This window comes from Eulemur rufifrons, chromosome 26 (assembly GCF_041146395.1).
Source record: "Eulemur rufifrons isolate Redbay chromosome 26, OSU_ERuf_1, whole genome shotgun sequence".
In the NCBI taxonomy this organism is placed as follows: domain Eukaryota; kingdom Metazoa; phylum Chordata; class Mammalia; order Primates; family Lemuridae; genus Eulemur; species Eulemur rufifrons.
Window position 1 is genome coordinate 2,580,916 of NC_091008.1, and position 24,489 is coordinate 2,605,404.

A 24,489-nucleotide genomic window follows, 5' to 3' on the forward strand; every position below is an offset into this window, starting at 1 on the left:
TTACACGGTGAAAAAATAATGTTCAACTTTTGACAAAGGTGATTTAAAGTCTAAGCCATTGGTTTTTAGACAAAGTTAAGTTTTGAAAGTGAAGAATGGTGAGAGAGATGTTGCCCTCCTCTAAAGCTGCATGAATTAAGAGACGGGTATTGTCAAAGGAATAGACAAAAAGATGATTCTTTCAGCTGTGTGTAGGAGATGAAGAGAGCACAACTATTCACGCAGTTAAGGAGGCAGTTTCAGCAAACCGGTTGAGAGGAGATGACAGTTTGGTCTAGAATGCTGGTGCTGAGAAATGGAGAGAACTGGCTAGACAATTCTAGAAATGTTTAGGAATTACTTCTAGAGTATTGAACCAGATTGAGTGCTGGGCCAGAGGAAGATGTTTTAGTGATCGACTTCCATTCTTTTAGTTTTCTCCCGTATAATTTTTCAGATCAGCTTGTTGTATTTTCATTGGGACGATTTTAATTATTATAGCTCTCCCTAGTATTAAAATTCTTTTTCCCCAAGATTGGTAAAATATTGATAATTGTTAAAGTTAGACAATAAGTAATGGGGTTTGCTGATTTGCTATAATAATCTCTCCTTTAAGATAAACTGAAAAAAAAAAAAAAAAAGAATTAGGGTATGGAGAGAAGGGATTAGTATGAAATTAAGCAGTGTCCAGACCTGGAAATACCTTGCTATGCTATAGACTAAAGATTCTGAACTTTTTCTGAGGACGTACGAGGAGCTCACAATAATGATATCCACACTCAGAAGAGACACATTATATTTCTTCAGTGTGGATCCTCTGGAGAAGGGTGACCAAGTGCCTGAACCCGAGTCAGAAGTGGCGGTGGCCTAACCAAGGCACTGCAGTGGGAATGGCACGAGATCTGGGGACTGTGGGAGTAAGGAAGGGGGGCCGTGACAGATGACTCTCGAATTTCACTGGTGCAGGGAGAGGGAAGGCAGATTAACGTCACACATGTTGAATCAGAGGTGAAAGAGCCACGAGGAAATTTCCAGCAGGGAGCTGGCAGCACGTCTCTGAAGCTCTGGGACAGATGTCAGCCGTTAACATCTTGGTGTCTGGCTGATTCTGTTGGCGCTTTGGCACCCCACTCTCTGCATTCGCAGTTCTGTGCCAACACCCCAGTTCTGTGTGCACACCCCACTCCTGTACTCTTTGCTAACGACAGCCAGGACCTTCACTTTGCCCGCAGCGGCATACCCTGGAGCCGCTGAAAGCGTTCAGCCTGCCAGGAATGAGGGCCGGATGCTGGCGAAGGAATAGGAAAGCCCTTACCTCGAAGGGAACAAAACTAGGTGTAACATATACCCCGGAGCTTTCTGAAGGTCAGGCTGATGCTGGGACTTTGCACACGAAGGCACACGCTGCTTTGCTTTCTGCTTTTGTCCTATTTCCTCCATCTATTTACTGACAAAGAGTCTCTCCTTGACCAAATTTCAGTGAGACTCCTCTCCATCATCTTCCCTACCCTTGGTCTCGGGACTTTCATGTCCGTCTTGCATCAGCCCAGCGTTAGCAAGACTCCCATGTTGGGACTTGGGAAACAATACCCTAAAAGGAAACCCTTAGAAGCAAAAGGTTTTTCTCCGACTTTCTGCTGCCCTCTGTCTCTCAGTCTCATCCTCCCCCAAGGTTAGCCATCGAAACTAGAACCCCTGGTCCCCAAGGTGGGTTATAAAAACCAGAACCCTTTTGCCCCAAAGCCAGCCGTAAAACCTGAAACTATTACTCTAAATTTCCCTCTACCTTTCTGTGGCCATAAAGAAATTATCTCACCTACCTTGTTTGACTGTAGGCCGTAAGACCCCCATTCCAGAGAGGGTCCTGCCCCACACCCAGAAGGAAGGAATGCATGCTTAGAGAGGCCAGGAAGAATCTAGACAGACAGGCCTTGCTGGGTTTCCCCCCTCCGTTTATTAGCATTAGATCTTATCCTTTTGGTCCAATCATATTTCTACAAGGCTGTCCCATACTCTGTGGGAGCTAAGCATAAAAATAGACAATTTCCCTGGATCTTTGCATCTTTGTTCTGAAGGCTCATAAAATTTGTCTGCTTTTTCTCCAATTAATCTGCCTTTTGAGAGTTGATTTTTCAAGGAACCTTCAGAGGGCAAAGGGGAAATTTTCCCTTGACCCCTACACCTGCTAAGTTGTTTTATCCAGAATCCTCCAGCCTGACTTCAACAAGAATCCATTAGGTTAGTTTAGCCAGAATACGCCCTTACCCCTAATGTTTCCTCTTAGTAATTTTCCATCCACCTGCCTCTCCCCTCTCCCCCCACCCCGTCCTTGCTATAAATTCCCTCTTTTCTTTGCATTCGGAATTGAGTCCAATGTCTCTCCCCTACTGCAAAACCCTATGGCAGTTGTCCCTATACGTATTGGGATAGTCCTGAATACCGTGCTTTAGCAAGTGTCATTGAATGATTGTTTTCCTTTAACATTGTCTTTGTTCCTGGGATCACTGCCTCAACATACCCTTTTTCTATACATTCTTGTCTCATGGTCTACATTTACAGAACCAAATTTTAAGACACACGATAAGACAGTGAGAGTTATTAAAGTAGCCTAGGAAAGGTATGTAAAAGAAGAAAAAGGGCAACCTAAAACAGAATCCTGAAAGCACTACCGTTTACCACAAGACAGAGGAAAAAGCGCTCAGGAATGATATCGAAGAAAAGAGGAAGCAGCAATGTTGTGGGTGTGGGTGGGCGAGGAGCTAAGAATGTGGAATGTGGTATGCATGTGGAAATCCACAGAGAGAATTTCAGCTCAGGAGTATGAAATGATGCAGAGAAGTCAACTTGCTTCAGGATCACGAAGGATCTATTAAATATAGCAACAAAGAGACTTCATTACCATCTATTACAGATTAGGCACTTTTAATATTTTGCAAGACAAAGATTGATGATATTTAGTTTTTTCAAAGGTTTTTTTGAGCACCTATTTTTGCAAAAACCCTGGGCTAGTGCTGCAGTTGGGGGGACTGAATGACAGTCCCTGTCAAGAATGGTCTGATGGTCTGATTACAGTCCTGGGTGATGAGTGTTACAAAAGCAACAACACTTGAATCTCAGTGACGATCGTTACGGGCATACATAAGAAGAGTCAAAATCTGCTAATTTTTTTTCTTCAGTTTTTTAATGACTCCACAATCTTTTATACAGTTATTTTGATTTATACATCTTAATGTCTTACTGCAATTCTTTCAGCAGAGTGTTAGGTACCCACGTATCTTATTGCTTGGAAGTAATGGGAAATATACTTGGAAGTAATGGGAAAGTGCTACTTCTTCATTGTGTGGACATCGCTTATTTTCTTGTTTATTTACACATTTATTTTTATTTTTAGGAAAAAATATAATTATTTTAGCACCTGATGAAACAAAGAACATCTTTTCTATTATTAGCTTTTGTTTTATGACTAGTTTATTTCCTTATCTGCAAATTCATCTTTCACTAATAGATGGTCTGGTGAATAGATTACCTGTTCATTGGTTGATTATATCTGCTTGGCTTTATATGGTTAAGTTATCACAACTTGGAAAGATTAACTGGAAAAAGCAACAGCAAGTTGCTCTTTCTCCCTTGCCTCCAAATCTGCAGTGCAGACTGGCTACAATAGAGCCCTTGCTCAATTTTTTACAGGAATCTACTTATTACTGATGGATTCTGCACTTTGGAAGCTATAGAGATAACATTATCTCTTCATTGTTTCTTATCTTGTAACATCATAGCAAGAGAAATCAATGAATGTTACTATGTCTTTGTTAACCTAAGTATTAGAAACTTGTCCCTTCTGAGACTACTGAAGCCTTGGAATTTTTTAATTCCACGCAGTCAGAGAAAGAAAATACTTAGTTTTAATAATTATATTTCCACTAAACCCCACCCTGTTCGGTTTATCTAAGTCCCCAGTTGTCCTTGTTGGGCCAGTTGTCCTTGAAAGCAGAGTCCAATCTCTGTTCTCTACGGCAAGACCAGGTTGCAGTAGTCCCTACTCCCTTACTCTTTGAGTAAGTCTACCTTACTGTCTTCAGCAAGTTTAATGAATAATTTTTTCCTTACTAACTCCTCCTCTTTGCCTCCCTGCCCTTTTTGTTCATGGCATCAATTCTTTAAGTATGTCTGATAAAATGTAAATACATTTGGCATTAAACCAAAGAATAATATGCAGTGTTATTCTGTTTATGGACGTCTTTTTCTACTTAACTCTATTTTATATAAATAATGTTGAAGTGGGACTAAAAAAAACAACTTTGACCTGATTACTGTCTTGAGATTCAAACTTGAGGTTCAAACTTCAGAAATAACTGCAAATATTTGTTTAAACAAGAAAAATATTTTAATGAGTACAAAATATAGATCAAAGAACAGAGCATATGTAGAGGAAGCAGTGTTTGCATAAAAAAGTACATGTAATACATCAGCATTGAAACTCGTTATGTTTCCTTTATTGTACTGCACAATTATCATAACCATTTACAATTATTGGTAGTTTAACAGATAAATACTGTACTTAGATTTCATTACTTGAATATTTAAAACACATTTTCTTCCCAGTTGTAAAATTTTGTATTACTGTTATTTATTGTTTTAATTTTACTTTTTCTGTTTCATTTTTAGATTCAGGGAAGAATATTAATTAGTTCATTATAACTGGAAGCCATATTCCTAAATATTTGAGATATATATTAAAAATCTTCAGTCAAGAACAAATTGTTTTGTTTTCATTTATAGCCCAATTATAGTTAGACACCATGTTTCTTTTATACAGTTTTTGTTATCTTTTTCTGTATCACTACATTTTACACAAAGTTATTCTTGCTTTTCATGGCTGTGAATCAAAATATTACATACATATAATTTTGTCATAATAGGCGTTAACATTTATGAACATTTTCAGTACTTCAATAAAAAGTCAAAACAACGGCTTTCCCAAATCAGGAAGTAAGGGAATTAGGATTATATGTGACCATGAGCAAGGTAATTTATTAATTAATAGCAGTCTCTGAGAGCAAGCAACAACGCCATTCAATCTCAGATTCTCTTTTACTGCAAGTTATCTTTTCTTTTTCAGCTGTGAAATTTTAAGGCCATGATGTAATTTAATACCTTGCCAGTCTGCAAGAAGACTGCAAGGTTTTCAGGGTCCCCTGGTGTGCTGTAGAACAAAAGGCAGGAATTTGAAAAAGACCCTTCATAACGCTTTTGTTTTGGGTCTGCGTCCAAATTTGCAATTACATCGTTTATTAAAGACCTAAAACTGGAAATAAGGCCCAGAAGTTGTTCCAGCAATAGGCAAAAACGCATCTAATTTAAAGGTCATGCATCATTATTTTTTCTATGTCCTGAAATCAACGGCAGATATGCTAATGAGCAGGGCAGATTCCTGAACTGCCAAGTGGCTTTTCTGATAGCCATTTACGGGGTACCCTCCCTGGCCACTCTGGCCGGATCTTTACGCCCTCAAGCAATGCACACACGACCTCTCCTTTCCTTTTTTCCCTTTGCAAAGCGAAACAGGCTGGACGCGTTCATGTGATGCCAGTGACGTCAGCCCCCACCGGGTCGCGTGACCGGCACCCAACCTTCCTACTACCCCGCCCCCGCCGCCCGGGCGGGAAATCTCGCGAGAACTCGCCTTACTATCAGACCTGACCGAGGTTACCCGGGAGTTACTCTGAGGGGATGGGAAGGTGTGGCCGCGTGGCGGAGTTTTTGCTTTCGTTCTGTCAGTTCAATGCCAAAGCCAAAGCCTTTGGGGACCGCCCGAGTCTAAGCCCCCCAGCCTGGGAAAGGGCGCGGGAGGGGGACAGCGAGGGGCAGTCCGATCTGAAGTGAAGTGAGGTGTGGCGAGCGGGCCGGCAGGAGGGGAACCCGCGCCGGTGCTCGGCCGGCGGCGGGGCGGGCGCGGCTTGGGCTGCGCGGGGTGCGACGGCCGCCGCAGGCTGTGGGAGGGGGACCCTTCTGTGGAAGCCGCAACTGCCCACATCTGGCCCCGGCCGCGTCTACACTGGGGGGCGCCGAGATGAAGTCGTTGCCCCTCGCCCTGCTCCCTCGGCTGCCGCGGCCCGGAGTGGTCCCCAGTGCCCGGCGCCCCAAGCCGCGGCGCGGGGTCCGGGGCCGTCCACGAATCGCCCCGCGCCCTCCCGCTCGATCGCCCCACATCTGGGCAGGCTTCTTTCCGCAGGTTCAAACTGGTCACTTTGATGTGTCGCCTCATTCGCCTCAGCCACCTCCAGGTTTCTCCCTCGCACGCACGTCCTCCACCGTCCACCGGGCTTCTCCCTGGACGGGCCGCTCGTCGCGAGCCCGGAGGCGGGAGCGAGCCGCGGAGGGACGGGGCTGGAGTCGCTAGAGGGAGGTGTGGGGCCGGCGAGGAGGGGGCTTCGCGAGGAGCGAGCGCGGGCGGGCGGGCGGAGCGGCGGGGGAGGCGCCGGGGGAGGAGACGAGGCCCGGGGGCGGCAGACGAGGCTTCGCCCGAGCCGAGCGCGCGCTCTGTCGCCGCGCCGTCTGGAAGCCGCGCGGCAGCGGGGAGGCGAGGCCGCCGAGGTGCCGCCGCCGCCCGCCGGAGGGAGGCCCGCCGGAGGGAGGCCCGCCTCGGGCGCGCACGCTCGGCCGAGCCCCGGCGCGCCCCGCGCGGCGCCTGCTGACAGCTGCCGCCGGGCTCGCGCGGTCCGCTCCCGGCTCCGCGGCCGCGGCCCTCGGCTCTCCGCCTCCGCCCCCTCGGACTCCCGCCCCTCGGCTCAGCCCGCTCCTGCCCCAGTGCGGCTCGTTTCGCAACCGCTCGCCGCTTGCCCCGTGCCCGGCTGTTTTTCCATCCCCGGCCCCCACTTCTGGAGTACTTTGCCCCCTGCATTTGGGGAGAGGGGCTGGAAGAGGGGCGGGTGGAGCGTCCTGAGGAGAAGGAGGAAGCGAGGCCCGCAGGAGGCGGCGGCTCGGCGGACCGTGGGGAGGGGACCCCACGCCAGCCTGTCTGGCCGTCGCCCCGGCCGCCCCGCCCCTGCGCACACTCCCTCGCGGGCGAGCTACTTTCGGACGAGGAAAGTGAGGGCGGCCCTGGGTGACAGCGCCGCGGGGCCAGTCCCGGGCTTAGCCGCGCGTCTGCTCGCTCTCGTCCGTCGCTCTCCCAGCCGGGGCGCAGCCCGGACCGAGGATGGCTTCGACCACAACCTGCACCAGGTTCACGGACGAGTATCAGCTTTTCGAGGAGCTCGGAAAGTAAGCGCCTTTGCTCGGCATCCTCACGTCCCCTTTCCAGCAGAGGGCGGGTCGGGTGCCCCCGGGCCACCGGCCTCAGCGGGGCGAGGGAGTTCGGGAGCCCCGAGGAGCGGGAGCAAGGCCCCTGGGTTGTCAGCTTCGGGGGAGGCGCCGTCTCGGGAAGGGGGGAAGCGCGGACAGGCCAGGACCCTCACCCCGGCTGCGGCCAGTCTGATAAGCCCTAACCCCACCTCTCCGCTGCCCCAGCCCTCCTGCACCGGGGACTTAGCGAATTTATGATCTCTGCAGTTGTAGCTGTCATCCTCAGAAGTGTGCATGCGTGAGTGTGTGTGTGTGTGTGTGTCTGGCAGGGAAACCGGAACCCATGTAAAATGCAACATAGGTCATGTTTTCTGTAAATAGAGATGCGTCCTGCTTAGCCGGCGCGTCGGCGGTGTGACCCACGTACGGATGGGAACTCGCCGCCTCAGACGGTGCCATATTTATCGATGCCGAAAGTTCAACTTGGCGTAGACTCGTATTTCGCATCGCGTAGTTGTTCTGTCCAGGAAAAGGGCCACCCAGCAGAACCCAGCCCCCTGCCCCATAGCCACTGTCATTCTGAGCGCTGGATTGCTCGTCACCAGCATTCTTCCTGGGATTGACGCGTGCACCTTTGCGTTCTCGGAGGATTTGTTTATTTATGCAGGCAGCGGAAAAGCCCTCTGGAAACTGGGATTGCACTTCCCGAGGGAAGCCGGGCGTTGTGTAAAACCACCTCCTGCACCCCCCTGGCAAAACTACCTGGGGGTGTTAAGGAAGGAGACCGGAGACCTACTGAGGACCTAGGGGCCGAGCCATGAATGTTGATTTATGCAGCATCAAACCCAAGCCCAATTCCTCTATTGCTAGTTTCGACTAGTACTTACGAAGGGGGTGCGTTTCTGTGCACGTTATTGGCTTATACAGTTGAATTACAGGAAGCGTAAATGTTCTCAAAGGTAATGAAAATTATATATTTATATATTGTCTACTGTTAAAACATGGAGAATATGTCGGAAGAGCAGCTTAATTCAAATCTCTCCCTTCCCCCAGCCCAAACGGGACATAGAGAAATCACCATAACCAGTATTTGGTAAACCCCACAGAGGTGCTCAAGATTTGTATTTTAATGAAAATAATTGTTGCGTTTACTTACTTGGAGACGCATTAATTGTTTTTCCCCACTAAAATAAATAGGCAGCAGATTTTTGCTGCTGCTCCTCAGCTCTGTTCTTTGCAGGGCTTTTCTCGTAGCATTTGGTGCTGTGAATTGTAAAATGTTTTCAAATTTCGTGTGCAAACAAGAGCAGTCATAATTGGCAGTTCCTTTCATTTTGTTGATTAATAATGTGTGTTCCCAGTCAAATAAAATTTATTTTTATTCTTCAACATTGAAGAAGGCCTGGGTTTTCATGAAGAATTTTTCATTTTCTGGATATTACTGTAGTACACTGAGAATTTGACAGTTCACTAAAATCAGTAAAAATGCTCAGATTTTGTAAATTTTTAATAGCATATCAGATCTGATCATATTGATGACTTGCTAATTATTGGTTTCCAGGGGGGCATTCTCAGTGGTGAGAAGATGTATGAAAATCCCTACTGGACAAGAATATGCTGCCAAAATTATCAACACCAAAAAGCTTTCTGCTAGGGGTGGGTATTTTTAACCACATGTATGTTAATTTTGTGTTTGTCTTGTTGATTGTTGATTCTGTTGTATGTAAATATATTATGTAGTTATAATGAAATTTTAGACTTAGGTATCATATTACATATTAAGATTATTTCCTTCCTGAATGCCTCTTGGTCTGTACAGTTTAAAAATAAATGAGCAAATATAATTATTATTTAATAAATTGTTTTTAAAATTCTATCTGTCCTGTGAGCAGTAGCATAAATAATTATACTCTGAAGCAAATTGTCTCTCAAGTGCATTTTGCTTTTAGCTCTACTGTAAAATAACTTTTAGAAGTACCCTTGAACGGAAAAATGTAAGTCTCACAACTGTCATTATTCCCTTTTGCTTTGAGAAGAAAAATAGGTCACAGCTCAGTTGAATCATATGTTTCAATTGTAGTTACACTTGAACTTAATTCATCAAGGTATATTTAACAGTAATGGCTTTGAGAAGAACACATTTATGATTGCTATATTCTAGGAAGTTTAGCTTGATTTTGATGTTTCTGTGTGCAGTTCAGACCTTTACTTGGTCTTCCGCATTAAGGCTTTACACAGACTCATGTAATGTATTTTACACATGCAGTTTATAGCCACAAAGATAATTCATACTCATAAAATAGCTGTTGACATAAGCAGAAAACTTGGAGGGATCTCACTGCATTCTTTTTAGTTTGTGGAACTCATGTAAAAGCACTTATACTGCAATGTGAGGCATTCCAATTATTGTGGACACGTGTCTGAGGTATTTCCATGGGAATTTATGGTTTGATGAAATAAAAATGAAATTAAAATGAACAAAATACCATAGTGTAAACCCATCTCAGTGACCTGGTTTAAGTAATGAGAGAAGAAATTCCATTAGAGTTAGTTTTCCTCATTTAATATGTCTTGTCAAAAGTGCTTCTTACTAGTATCCTGGCATCATTGCTTTTGGTCCCTGCTGTGATTGGTTTTCTGTATTTATTGCAAATTCTACTTTTAAGATATACTTTAGGTGTAGGTTGGCATTTCAGCTTATTCATTTGAATGGCATTTGTTGTAATTTCCTTCATCTGATTTTAATGCTTCTAAGAAAGATCTATATGCTAAAATACCCAGCACCACTGAATCCTGGTATGAAAACTAATGAGAAGCCCGTTACGCTAATTACGCTCCCATCTCGGCCTCTACTCCGCAGAAAGGTTTTGACAATGAAAAGGAGTTGCGAAACTATAAATGACGTTTTAATAAATAAAAGAGAAATGAAAATGCGTAGTCAGATTCTTTCAGTACTTATATTATTCTCTCCTGTGTGCTAGGTACTTTTGGCAATGATGTGGGCATCACTTCTTTTGGGGGCGTTACAACACCTATCCCAAATCTGTTAGCAGCTGTAAATTTTCTCTCAAATCAGTGTAGTGCTTCAATTTTTACTAACTTCCTTCATTAGAGTAATCCCTCTTCACCCATCCCAATTGATACTCCCCACATCAAAATGACAAATACGCTTGGACCTGTTCACATACGTTTTACTCTCTTCTGCCTTCAGTTTATGGAAGATAAGTTTTCTCTATTCTGATGGCTCTTTCTCCTCCCTGCCCACCCTGCCCCTGGGTGTTGAGGGTGCTCACCTCCTCCCACTCTGCTTCAGAGAACCACCTACACGCAAAACCTTCATGCCCCTTCTGGATGTAATGATTGTAATTAGTCCGCATTTAGGAAAAGTAGCTAGGGTGAAGAGTTAGAAGACAGGTTTCTCGTTCTTTCTCTGCAATTTTTTTTTTTTTTCCCTGATGACTTTGGGCACGTTTCTTAACCTGCTGTCTGTTAACCTGCCTATGAGGGAGCCCATGAAGAACATCACTGGCACCGGAATCAGATGCTGTGGGTTTGAATTCTGATTCCCGTACCTACTAGCTGTGTGATCTTGGGCACTTGCCCTGTTTTCTCTGACCCTCAGTTATTTTTTTTTTTTTCAGTCTGTAAAATGGAATAATAGAACCCTTCCTTATAGGATTTTATGTGAAGCGAATGAATTAATATAGTATAGAATAGAACCTGGCACATAATATGTACTCAATGAGTATTAACTGCTATTATTATCCAACAGTCGTTATAATGATCAAATTAGATTACTTATATGAAAGAATTTGAAACTTAGAAATCCAGCGGCCCCCTTGATTTAGCTGTGAGAACTCAATTTGAATCTTAGCCCTACTACTTAGTTTGTAAATTTCGTTGTCATCAATCAAATGGGAAAACACTTATGGGGTCTCATGGGATGTTCTGTGGATTCAGTGAATTTTATCAGAATCGCTTCCTAAATTGCAAAATGCTGTCAGTTTTACCTATTACTATTGTTCACTTATAAAAATTACAGTATTTTTCCTTCAAAATGTTCAACAACTGAATTTTATATTGTCACACCAATTAACGCTGGCCATAAGATATTTGTACCTTTGGATGTATACATTTGTTTAACCTATACTCAAATTGCCTTATAAATTCTTGAAGAAAAAATACCATGCTTTTATTTTTGATATAGCATTCCATAGCATTGAGGACTTAGAAGGGGGCCAGTACAAAGTGATTAGGACCATAGGATCAAATGTGCTTATCAAATGATTTGTAAAGGAGTTAAGTACAGAATTTTCTCCTAAGAACAAGCAAATACTGAAAGGAATCCATAAAGTAGAAAACATTGTGAAGTAGTGTATAAAGAGCATATGCTTTAAAGTATGAATTCTTTAAAAAATACTCCTTTCTGAGAATGTAATGATCCAAATTAACTATTTTTGCAGAAAAATTAAAAAATAATATATTCAAAGGCAAATGTAGAATGAAATGCAACACAGTATGCTTATTTTTTTCTATGATTTTTGAGAGTTGCATATGTCAGGTTTTGTGGAACACATAATTTTTTTGTGCAAATTTTTGTTTATGTTATTTAAAAGTCCATGCCTTTGTAAAACCAGGCCTTAAGCCTATTTGTTTTAAAGACCAGGCAGGTCCTTCAATTCAACTGATGTCTGTAAATATAACATTACAACTGAAAAAGAAAGGGCCATTGTTAATAAATCTAAGACCAGGAGGGAATTGCCGAAAATTTGGCTACATTCCTGCATAAATTTGCACGTGCAACTCTGCTGTCCACCCTCCCCCACCCCCGGATTTTAGTGGATTTCCAGCAGTTTCAGTTGCATTTCCTCTCAGCTGTTAGTCACACACACCATGTTTGGGAAACTCAGAGTCAGTTGAAGAATTTCTTACCTTTTGTGTTGTTAGCCTGTGCCTGCACAGAACACCCATTGTGCTATACCCAGCAGGTAGGTAAGTACATTCATCATACATGATTCGGCTTCTTCTGAAAATAAAAAATAGTATAGGAACATCTCAGACATCTGATATTTTGTATATAATTTCTGTCTTCTAAAAAGTTATTTTTGTTAGGAATAGAGAGCATGCCTAGTAAATGGTGAATAGTGATAATAGAATGTTTGCCTTCTATTTGCACCATGAAAATTAGAAATTGTACCATTTTGATCCCAATTAGGTCAGTCCTTAACAAATGTCAACAGCTCTGCTGTTTGGTATTCTGTCTGTTTTGACATGTTTAGAGCTGTAAACTGTTGTCAGGTTATATAAAGTCCATGAAGAGCTGTGATCAAACAGTTTAGAATCCAGAACTGATGGTTCTGATAGCAGATGTCTTTAGAGATGGTACAGGTGATTTATCTTGCATTTTAAAGCCTTCCAGTGGTAAAAATATTTTATGTGGTAATAATGGCTTCTTGACATTCATCTTTCAGTGTATTTCCTGATCATCAGAAACTAGTTATTATTACATAGAGTCTCATATGCCACAAGTCATTGTTTTTGTAAAATATTACAAGTGTATTTTACCTCTACTGCATAGCTAAAGTTGAAAAGGGGTTTTATTTTATATTTCTGTAAAACTTCAAATATAATGCAGTTAAATCATTTTGATAGTCTTTGATTTTACTGATTTTATTGATTCCTGAACTGGTGATATCAGTAGAACATGAATCAAGACTTTCTACTACTTGACCATATACACAAATTAGGTCTCAGCTATAAAATCTAAATGTTTTATAAATATCCCTAAGTATTCTTTTTTTAATGTTATAAAAGAGATGTTAAAAACTAACTCTTGCTACTTTTTTTTTTCATCCAGCTACTCAAGATATTACTGTAATTTCTCAATCTCATGCTTACTTGTCTTGAATTAGAAATAGAATTGAAGCTATATAGATAAATCAAGTTGTTATGATTATTGATTTAGCAATTTGGAAAAATTTGGACAAATTAATGTATGAAAGTTTCTATGCTAGAATTATGTCTTAAGAAAAAACTAGTAAATCATTTTTATTTTGGTACGTGGAATTTCCACAACGCTTCATTTATTGGGCCTGGAAGTGGCATTGTGCCATCCTTACTATTTTGTGTCTAAAAACTTTAGTTACATTTAGTCATATTTACATTCTTACATAGGCCTTGATATTAGACATTTATTTTCTTCTTTTGGTAAATGAGAATATTACTGCTATTTAAAACTAGTTAAGAGGTAAAAATAATAAAAATATATATGCACATTTCCAGGAAATAATAAAAATCTTTTCTGTATTCTAGCATTATTAAGTAAGGCAAACCTAATAAAGAATGTGGTTGTCAGGTACCTCACTATGTTATTTATAACTAGTGCAAAACTCCACCTGATTGTATGAGATCAGTATCCCAGAAACCTTTGATTATTTATACAATTAGATTAATACTTTTCATTTCTATTGAAATATTGAATAAACAATGTAAAAATTAAAATTTAGCAGTAAATCACCTTGTAATGGGTCCTTTTAATGTCAATATTTATCAATTACTAAAAATCACCTATTTACTGGGCTTTTCTTGGGCATTTAATTTTTTTGTTAACTAGAATTTTAATTTATTTTTTAAAGTCTTTTCCTTGAACGGATACTGAGGTCGACTCACAGTGTCTCTAAGACTTAGTTGGTATTTTTTTTAACATCAGTCTCTCCCTATTATTCGGGTATAGTGTGCACAGCATTCTTATAAATCATTGGCAATTAATTAATGATTGTTTACTTGGAGGATGCGTTAAAGATTTTAAGTTACAATAATATTATTTAGTAAGCAGTACTGCAGTGCATTAAATGGAATATTAGTATTTTAACTCTAAAAACATAGTATCTCTGTAATAGTAACTTAACTTTCAAGTCACTTTATAGATTATTAAGCACATTGACTTGTGACTTTATTTTATATGTATTTATGTAATAAATATTGAGTGATTACAATGGGCAGGGTGTTAGGAAAAATAAATCCTATCTACACAAATAGACATTGTAGAAGATTTAAATGGTATTACAAGTCGAGCATAAATAAAGTACTATGGGCTTTCAAAGGAGGAAAAGATTATTTCTGCTTTGGGAGACAAAGGAAGGGTTTCCTATAATATGGATTTAAAGAAATTATGAAAGCCATCCTGCAGATGGGGCTTACCTACCCCTTGGAAAAAAAAACTCGAACAATTTGAGGAAGTTGTTCAAAATCATATCTGATTATAATGAACATTTTATTTTATTCATATGGTAAATTTGTTGCAATTATCAACATAGCTATTTTTAGAATAAAATTAAATTAAGTAGGACATTTCTTAGACAAAATTTCTCTGCTTCTAGGTAAGGTAGCTATAGCAGTACTTAAGGAGAAATCATAAAGCTTTCATCTGTCATAACCTGTCTCTTATTCTAGGAGTAGGACATTGGTAGATTTGGAGAGAAGAGAGGACAGCTTTGTTTGTTGTTTGGTTTTGTTTTTAAATCTCTTAACTAGCACTGTAATTATACACCATCATAGAACAGCACATTTTTAGTTACCTGAAGCCCTTTTCCGGTATTACAGTCTCATTTTAACTCCTTAGAAGAACTTTGCTTATTAATACCAAAATCAATAATGCCATCTTCATCAGCAATAATAATTTAGAAAAATAGAAATAGTAATAGCCATTGTTTAAAGAGCACTTTTTCAGTGACAACAGGTATTTATTTATAAGACACCTTTATTTTATTTAATCCACACTGCAGCCTCCCAGATGAACAATATTCTCTTTATTTTTTAAAAGAAGAAACTGAGGCTCTTGTAAAGCTTCAAAATTAATAAGTGGCAGAGTAAGAATTTCAACTTAGTTTCCTCTGGCTTTAAAGTCCATCTCTTTGCAGTATCACATCCCATTGATCGCTACTCTAAAGAACTTATCTTTCCATATTTACCTGTGTGTGCTTGACTGATCTTGACCCCACAACCCTTCATAAAAGGCCTAAGGCTTCTGCATTTTACATTCTCATTGCAATGTAGGGAATTGAGTATTTCTTTGGGAAAATATATTTAGAGTTCCAACTTGTGAGAGAAGATAGTGTTTTAATTGTTGCAGTAACATAGAATGAAACCGAACTTTCACACAGCCCCTTCATCCTATTTTCTGGAAGGAAAACAATATAGTGAAAAATGTTATTATTATAAAATGGTAGGAACATGATTAAAGAAGAGGTCAGTGTTTTAATAAACTTACTCGTTAACTGATTAAACATATCTTACTATACAGTAAGTTCCTAGGATTACGTCTTCTAAAGGACACACCTGTTACTACAAAGAAAAACTCAGCCCTTTAACCAAAGTCCAGAGAAAGCTACTTAGAAAGCTATTTTACTACCTTGTTTAACCAGTGAAGAACGAAAGGCAAATTTTTGTTGCTTTATAATAAGTTTCTTCTTGAACAACACTGTTGTATGTGACAAATTCATATAAAAATGTGGAAATTTAAAGAAAAACACAAAATTATCAAGTTCTATATTTGCTGGAAAAATAACCCTAAAATACACAGATAATATGTTGTGCTATAATATTTATTTACAGTTAATTGCTCTACCAAAGGTTCCCTACTTTTCTTTGGTAGATTGATTACATAGGGATTTAAAAATGTTTTATAAAAGTTGCTATATGCAATTCTCATATATATTTAATTTTAAAACAACCTCCACTCGATAACTGGAATGTTCCTTATACTTTTGAATCTACCTGTATGTCCCTTGTTAATTCCCATCCCTTGCATCTCTCCAAGAGTTGATCACTATCCTAACTTTTTTAGGAGAGAAGCCGCTTTTTATTTCTCCATACCCTGGGGTTTTTTTAAATTAACTGGATGATCTCAGTTGATCAGTCAGTTACCAATGGAAAAATCTATGCTCTCGTTATCTAGGTAAAATGCAGTTTATTTTATTATTTGTTGTATTTGTATAAACTCATGGAATTGAATACATTACTTCTCATATATTAGTGTACAATTTTACCCTCTCCCTTCAGGTCTAGGAAAGATTTAAATTATGTGGAAGTTTTTAGTAACAGGAAGTTATTTTCTTCTTATGTGTTTTTGAAGACATTTCAGGAATTATGATGTATGCACATTGAAATAAGGCAAGAATAACTTATATAAAACTAACCTATTGAGTGTAAATATAGTATGTGAAAATTTATCAGTTTTTTTATCCTATCTTATAAATAAATTATGGATAACTGAGGTATGTCCCAATATGCCATTAGTGTTTAATTTAAATTTGACGCTTTGGTGAGGAAATAAGCACCTCTGAGATACCTGGAGGCGATATTCTGGGTTTGAATTTCTGCTGAGGTGTATTCATTCCTAACACAGCCCCAAACCCTGCGTGTCCCCAGCGGACTCACAACTTCTCCCTTCTGTGAATGGTGCCGTGATCCTCCTAGGCTTTCAAGCATGCCTTATTTCCTTATTTTCCTTACCCCATCTCAGCACCTTTTGCGTGTCTTCCTTGTTTTTCACCATCCTGATTTGAGCTCTCTTTCCCTTCTGCTTCGACTCTTTTAAATAGCTTCCTAAGCGGTTTGCTAGCTGAGAGCCGCCACACTTTTTATTCATTGATTCAGCTCATCACTAGGCCTTTCGTACCCACTGTGCTGGGCATCTTGGTAAGTTTTAGGAACAGAGAGGCGAAAGAGCTTCTGTCTTCCAGTATCACCCGGTCTGTGAGTGTGGAGGACAGTCTGGCAAACGCAGAGTTGTGGTAGAGGTATACACACAGGGCCTTGGAGGGCGTGCGGATACGGCCTGGGGAGATGGGTATCACCAAAGGTTTCCCTAAGGGGTTGATGTGTGAGGTTGTGTTTTGAATAAGTTAGTGAGCCTGGTAGAGGAGGGAGAAATGGTTGTCCAGGAAAAGCAAGCAGCCTGTTCACAAGAAGGGAGAAACTTCCAGCTCCGCCCTCCACATAGAGTGAGCGCTCCTAGCCCTGTGGCAAAGCTCCCTCCTTTGAGATCCAGTTCAGGCCCTTTCTCCTCCACGAAGCTGTCTCTGACTTCCTCTCCCACATCTCCTTTCCTTCTCTAGCCAGAGTGATTTTTTTTCTCTCATTCTTTGCCCTGTGAATAGCTCTTTTATGTTTCTTATGGAGCTGGTCACATTTGTGTTGCAGTCATATGTGATGTGGCTTTCAGGTATCTTGTGGGCAGTTCTTGGCTTATCTTTCAATCTGTGCTTGGTGCAGTAATCACGATATTGCAGATACTTGTAAATGTTTGTTAAATGGACAGGTGAAGAATGACCACATGAGATTGTGTCTCTCAAAATCCACAGATGCTCCAAAGAGAGACCTATGACAGGTGAAGTAAATGAAAATTGAGGCTTCATGTCGCATGGCATACACTAACTCCACAAATTAATTTCCAGTTCACAAATTATTTCATAAGTCCCTGATGACAAAGTCTGCCTTGTTGGAAAGAGTTTTAGATAGTTCAGTAATTTTTTGAGCAACTACCTGCAAATTCTTACTGCTGCTTTTTATTTTTTAACTGTGTATTATGAAGTGGCTCATTACTGAGGGGTAACGTTTTCATGGTCTGTGTGCCCATCAGCACCACTTCAGTAATGCCAGACTCATGGCATCAGTACATTATTTTAAAGTGTTTGAGTTTAAAATTTTTTGATCCATTCTACAGAGATAACTGATTACTTGCTTTTTCATTTATCTTTTGGCAAAGCCCGTTTTTAAAGCATTTTGGTGACACCTTATAGAGTTTTGGATATGCAAATCACGGATGTTATTTGTTTTGAGATTATTTGACATTTTAGTAAAGGCAGTTGGAGGCCAGCTGTGACAACTGCAGTGTTTGTCAGTTCAGGAATTTGGTAAAAGGAAAGTGTGCTTGTTTCAATGTTGGAAGGATCTTAAAACAGAATGCGTGCTGAAAAGCACTTATTTGTGTTCCCTCCTCAATGGAACTTTCCTTGTGTGCAATCTATCGCTTTACAGTGCTAATATGTATATTAAATTAGAGATATATTTTAATGTGTATTATGATATATTCTAATATATATGGGTTATATATTAGAAAATATATTCTTTTCGTAAAAGCATTCTAATCATATTTTTAAATGGTGACTTAAAGGCTGTAATAAGAGTGACAAAAGCAATTTGGGAAATCAGTTCAGGTGTATATTTTGGCCATTTTGTAGAAGTTTTATGCATGATGAATCTTTTATTATTTTAATAAAGTGAATTTTATATACTTTTATATTAAATACTATATTTGCTAGGTACAGAGAGGATTGTAAACTTTGGCCATAAATCTTAATTGTTTATTATATCTGAAATAAATCTTTAATTATGTATTATAAATGTGTATAAATACCTTTAAAAATAATTATATCAAAAATATATATTCCAATTATAGAATTTGGAGAAATGTGGAAAAATAGAAAGAGAGAAAGACATATTCCTAGTTTATTCCCCCCAAAGAAGCACTATTAACATTTTGTCATACTTCTTTCTTTTTTTAAATTTGTCAGAATACTGGATTGAAATATACAATTTTGTATCTTGCCTTTTTACTTAATATTATAAAATATCCCTATATTACCATATATCTTTTGAATTCTTAATAACTGAATTATATTTCACTGAGTGAGTAGAATATCAATTAATCATTTTAGTTTTGCTGGTTTTTCTTTTTTTTAAAAGTTTTGCTTCTTGCTCTGATGGCTGACATAACTGTAAACATTGTTTTGTAAGACATTTTTGTATTTATGATTCTTTTCTTAGGAAATATTCATAGAGGAGAATTGAGGGGTTAGAGGATTGAATATTATCAAAATTCTTGTTGCCAGATTGCTTCCTGCAAGTTTTGTACATTTCTGCCAATGACATTTAAGTATGCTAGTGAAATTCTAAATTTCAATTTAACAAAAAATGCTTATTCACCATGTTTTAGTCCCTCTGCTAGGAGCTGGATAAATAAAGGTACAAAGATAAGGTCCTTCCTTTCAAGGTGAACAGAGGTGGAGTCACGTAAATTACCGTACAGGTTGATAAGTCTTACAGTGGGAATGTTTACTGGGCTCTGAGGTACAGGGAACTGTTGGGTTGATCAGAGGTCAGGGAAGACTTCCTAGAGGAGCTGATGTTTGAACTGGGTTTCCAAAAGAACCAGTTTTGAACTTAAAGATAGATACAAAAGAAACAAGTTAATAGGATTTTATGAAAAAATATTCATGATAAACAAGACAATTGGAAAGTACTACTAAAGAATGAACTTGAGGTAAACACTTTCTAACCCTTGATGATTGACTTACTGTGTATAGAGTTTCATGAAAGCAAGCAAAAACTGATGAAAAGAGTTGGAAATGTTTCCTTCTAGTGAATCAGTAAGCGTGGCAAGATCTGTTGGACAGTATGAAATAAGGTAGATTGTGGGATTTTACAACACTGAGTTATTAGGGATGAACAGCTGATAAGAGAAGAATAATTAACTTCTCATCAACCTTGCATTTTGTTTTATGGAGCCTTGAGGCAATACGAAAAAAGATTAAGAGTGACTAAGTGGAAAATGAACGACTGGAGGATAATTAGAGATATTTTTTTTAGTCAACCAATATTTTAAAAGTGTTTTGAGAATGCTGTTTGTATTTTATAAACAAGGAAAGCTAGTTCCTGCAGTTGCGATATTAGATTAATGACTGTTTCAAAATGTTTGTCGGTTTCTGTTCAAAACCCAAAGTAAGACATCTAAAAATGGTGTTGGCATTATTTACTGTCTGAATGCTCAGCGTCTAGAATAGTGCCTGGCACCATCACAGAGGTTTATTGAATAAATGAAGGAATAAATGACTCTCAAAGTATATCATCTTATGATTAATGAATACACATTTAGGTACCCAGAACTTTTAGCAGGAAGATTTACGTACACTATACCCAACTATTGCCTTTTTTTTTTAATTAAAGGAAAGCTCAAAAATATACTATCAGATTAATTCTGTGATATAGTTTATAATTTAGCACAAGCTGGTGGATAGAAAATAGTCATTTCTTTGTTCTCATGACTTAATAGAAAAATCTTCTATTCACTTAGAAGGCAACTTCAATTTAAATAGTTAACCTCCTTAGCTAGTCTCTGCTGTGCAATTATTCTCCCTGTTTTTAAAAGTTTTTAGCAGCAATAAAAACATTTAATATGTAAGATCTCCCCAGATTTATTGGTACTAAGGACTGCATAACTTGTAGTTTAAAGAGAAAAAAAAGATTATTGTTATGCTCAATGTATATGTATTATTAATAGGAAAATTTTTTTAGAGTTGAAGTAGGAGCTTTCAGAGTGGAGCTGAAAGCCTTCTATTGACTTCAAAAATAGACTCAAGGTTGGAATTGTCACTAGAAATCAGGTTGGAAAAAGTCCTAATTCCAGACTACAAACAGAATCTTAGGGTCAGAGTTCACTTCTATTTGCTAAATGTAGATCTCCTCATTTCAGGCCATTTTTCATTCTAGTAGAATTGGAGAAGAAAAAAAAAAAATCTGTGTGGGAGAACTATTTGCCTCCTGTACATAGGGTTGAGACCTACCTTTCTCTAATTTTGGAAATTATTTTTGGAAAAAAACATTCTTTGGTTGACTTTCCCCTTGTTCTCTATACATCTGTACGATCAGGAAAAGGAAAAACAAAATTTAATTGTTAATCTTATTTAAGTCTATTTGAAAAAAAAATAAGTAATGTCTTATATTGATAGAAAACCAGTTACTGGATTACTTAGAGCTCTGTATCCTCCATTTAGTGTTGATAATCAAGAATGTCTACAGTCTGCTGATGACTTGCATAGTGAAGAAATGACTCAGACATGAACAGGGATGGCCAAAGGGTCAGTGAGATGGTTAATCTTTTAAAATAATAATGATTTTTTAAGATGATAATGATTTTTTAAAAGTAGAGTTAATATTTCTTGACTTTTTACAAACTGTAAAGAAATTATTTTAGGTAGGAGGCTCTAAGGTATATGTTTGAAATAATCCGAACCAAATAAATCCAAATTTAGAAACACCAGTATTAGAAATATACAGTGAATGCACACAAGGTCAGTTTTAAAAATAGCACCTGGCTTTGGAGAGATACTTTCTCCTTCGCTCTACATGTAAATGATTTATTCAGACCTGTAACAAGCTGAACGGGGAGAGAGGGGACGAGGAGTGAGAGATGAATCTTTCAGAGATTTTTGTAGCTTGCACTAATGCTTATTTAGCATCTTTCATTCAAGAATCTTAAGACATTCCTGTGTCAGTCCCACAGTACTTCTGGGCTGTGGGTGAGGGACATCCGAGGACTCCTGTGCCCAGTGAGGCCTGCCGTCCCCAAGTGGCATGTCGCAGCTGTTTCACAGCGTACATCATCTTCCTTCTCGGGCCAGGGAAGGGAGGAGACAGCATTACCCAGCTGAAATAGCAGAGGGATTAGGGGACCAGGTGGATAGGAATTTGGCTCCGTCTCTGGGTCAGTAACTCTATTCCTATAAAAAATGTTCTATCTTTAAAACATTTTATATCCTGCTTTAGCCCCAAGAAAATAAACTATACTTCACTCTTCATCTATAGGATTATATATTTGGGAGCTTTCCATTTAATAGTGAGGACTATGATCGCCTGTATCTACTACTGATGAGGAAAGAAAGGAAGGTTAGTATTTTGTTTAAGCGATCAGAAGAGAACCCACGTGTTATTCCTGTCCAAAGTAAGCTGTGGGGGGCGTGAATGAAATGACACGTGGCTGGTTCCCACAGAAACTTACAGAGCGGTTTGACAAGTGGGAGACCCACGTGGGTAACTACAGAGGAGCTGAAGCTGAGTACCAGCAACAGTTGAATGAGAGTGCAGGGTGCCCAGCAATGGCATTTAGTTTTGGAAGCAGGAAAAGTAATACTGAGGAAGTAGAAATTGTGGTGGATAGAAGGAAGAAAGAAGGACAAAGATGGGAGCGTGCAGGAGTTCACATACTGTTCCGGGAAGAACCAAAAATGTCCATTTAGGCAAAGGAGAGACAATCTGTGTGGGAAATAAGGAAAGAAAAGCTTAAAAACATGCAAAGGTCTTTTACCAAGTTGAGAGCACTGTCTTGAATATATTGGAGACACATTAAAGAGGGTCTCTAGGACATTGCTTGGCCGCAGTGAATAAATAGGAGAGGTTGGCATAGAGGGTGAGAGACCCTGAGATTCTGAAACCTTAGGATGATAAGGGATGAGGAGGAGCGAGGACACAGGGGGACTGAGGTTTCAAGGTTGAGTCCCGGACAGAACTTCATGTGACATGTAGTCTTCATGTCACAACGTGAGAAGTGAGAATCAAGACTGATTTTGATGACAGAAGGTGATGAATTGACATGTGTTTGAGGTATAAGCAGCATATTCAGGTTAAAATATCTAAACGACCATTGAAAATTGAGTGTATTATTCCCGTCTGAAGCAAGTATTGTGATTAATTTGCACAGAGGTGATAGTAAAAGCTGTGCTAGTGCGTAAGATCACAGAGGACAGAGTGTAGAAAGGAAAGAAAAGAGGGCCTGGGACTGGGGTATGGGGGAATATTGCATTTTAATGGATGAAAGGAGGAAGTGGGGCTAGTTTAAGAGAAATGGAAGGATGTGTCAGAAAGGTAGGGCGTAAACTAGTATAACGCAGTGCTTTGAACTCCCAGGGAGGGAATTTCTGCAAAGGAGGAGATGGCTGGTTATGTTCAATGCTGTGGAGAGAGAAGTAGAGAGAAATGAAGGCTGAGAAAAGGCCTCTGTTTTCCATAGAGCAGAATTTCGGTAACGTTCACGACGAGGTCATGAGAATTTTCACACCCACATGGCATGAAATATAATAGGTACTTAATGTTTGCAGAATGCATAGAGAATAAATGACTGTTTCTTGGGATTAAGGAATGAACGGAGATAACCTGTAAAAACTCCCTTGTTTAAGAAACTAGGAAAGAAAAAAAGGGAGAGAGAGATTTGGGAGTAATTTCAGTGATTAGTCAGGACAAGGGAATTAATTTGGGGGTTAAATAAAACTGAAGCTTATTTGGAGGAAGAGGAAAAAGAGTAAGTAAGGAAGAGAAAGACTGATAATGCAAGGAAAGGGGGTAAAATTTATTGAGCAGAGTCCAGGAGGTTGTTGAGCGTGAGTGAGAATAAGAGATTAGTCTGGGGAAAGACATTCTTTTTCCTCGGGGAGCAGCGGGAGAGTGAGAAGATGGCACCGAGTTTTTGGGGGTTTTGAAAGGTTTTGGGGGGGAGAACAGGACAGTTGCCGTTCGGCTGAGAATAACAGACAGAGAAGTGGGGCTGAGAGTTTGGGAAGAACAGGTATGGGATAGTCTTTGAGGACTGTAGAAAGGGGTCGGCCAGAAGCATTGTGTAGGGGTGGTTGCGATCTGATCATTTTCGGGTACAGTTTACATGGCCTTGAATCTAGCACCAGAGTGTCCAAAGAGGGCTCACGGAGCCTAAGGCCTGGCAAAGTGACACTAGGGATTCTGGCGTGTTTTAAAGGTGTTAGGAAAAAGGTGTCTTTTTTTTTTTTTTTTTTTGGCATTAATTTTTTTCTTAATTCATACAGCTAGTGAGTAAGAATAGAGCAGCTAGAATTTAAACCCAAGGTAGGTAATAGCAAAAGCCCCTGCTGTTGTCATTCCATTATGTGCTTTCCAGGTTGCATCTAGCAGGAGAGATGAGGTGCGGAGAAAGTTAGAAAGCAGGAAAATTGAGAGGAAAATTTTGTTTTCCAGGAGCAGCTGCCAGAACGATACCCTATTGGAATGTTTGGTAGCACATTTCTTTTCCTAGCTGAAAGCAAAGCCTGAGAAGTCTTCAATTCACAGTCTACATTAGCTATTTCCCTTATTTCTATTCAATTTCATTCAATTTCTCTGCATAAACAAAGGACTCTGCAGGCAGCTTTTGATGGTTCAGAGTTGCACATAGTTTTATCAGCAGGAAGGCACCGTTTATGGGGAAAAATTATTATAGATCAGGAACAGGTAATAAATATTGTAAAGATGTAAGCTGGTTCATCCTGGATGTCCTATTATCAGAGTTTAATAGGTTCGTCATCATGAATACTCACTTCTGTGCCCATCCCCACATCTCTGGTTCAGTGACTATGATGATAAGGACTTTCGGTTTGTAAATTT

General features: G+C 39.6%; 1 protein-coding gene across 10 annotated transcripts in view; it reads left to right on the forward strand.

The window, feature by feature from the left end:
• The first annotated feature begins 6,518 nt into the window (after positions 1–6,518).
• Positions 6,519–24,489, forward strand: part of CAMK2D (calcium/calmodulin dependent protein kinase II delta) — a 194,804-nt gene continuing 176,833 nt past the window's right edge. For 8 of the 10 annotated variants that reach the window (XM_069459186.1, XM_069459184.1, XM_069459183.1 and 5 more), the window contains exons 1-2: positions 6,816–7,242; positions 8,825–8,919. In XM_069459186.1, the coding sequence (XP_069315287.1) occupies positions 7,178–7,242; positions 8,825–8,919 (160 nt within the window). In that variant the 5' untranslated portion in view covers positions 6,816–7,177. Of the gene's footprint in view, positions 7,243–8,824; positions 8,920–13,120; positions 13,171–24,489 lie in introns of those variants that run through there. The other 2 variants (XM_069459192.1, XM_069459185.1) reach the window with 2 other exon arrangements.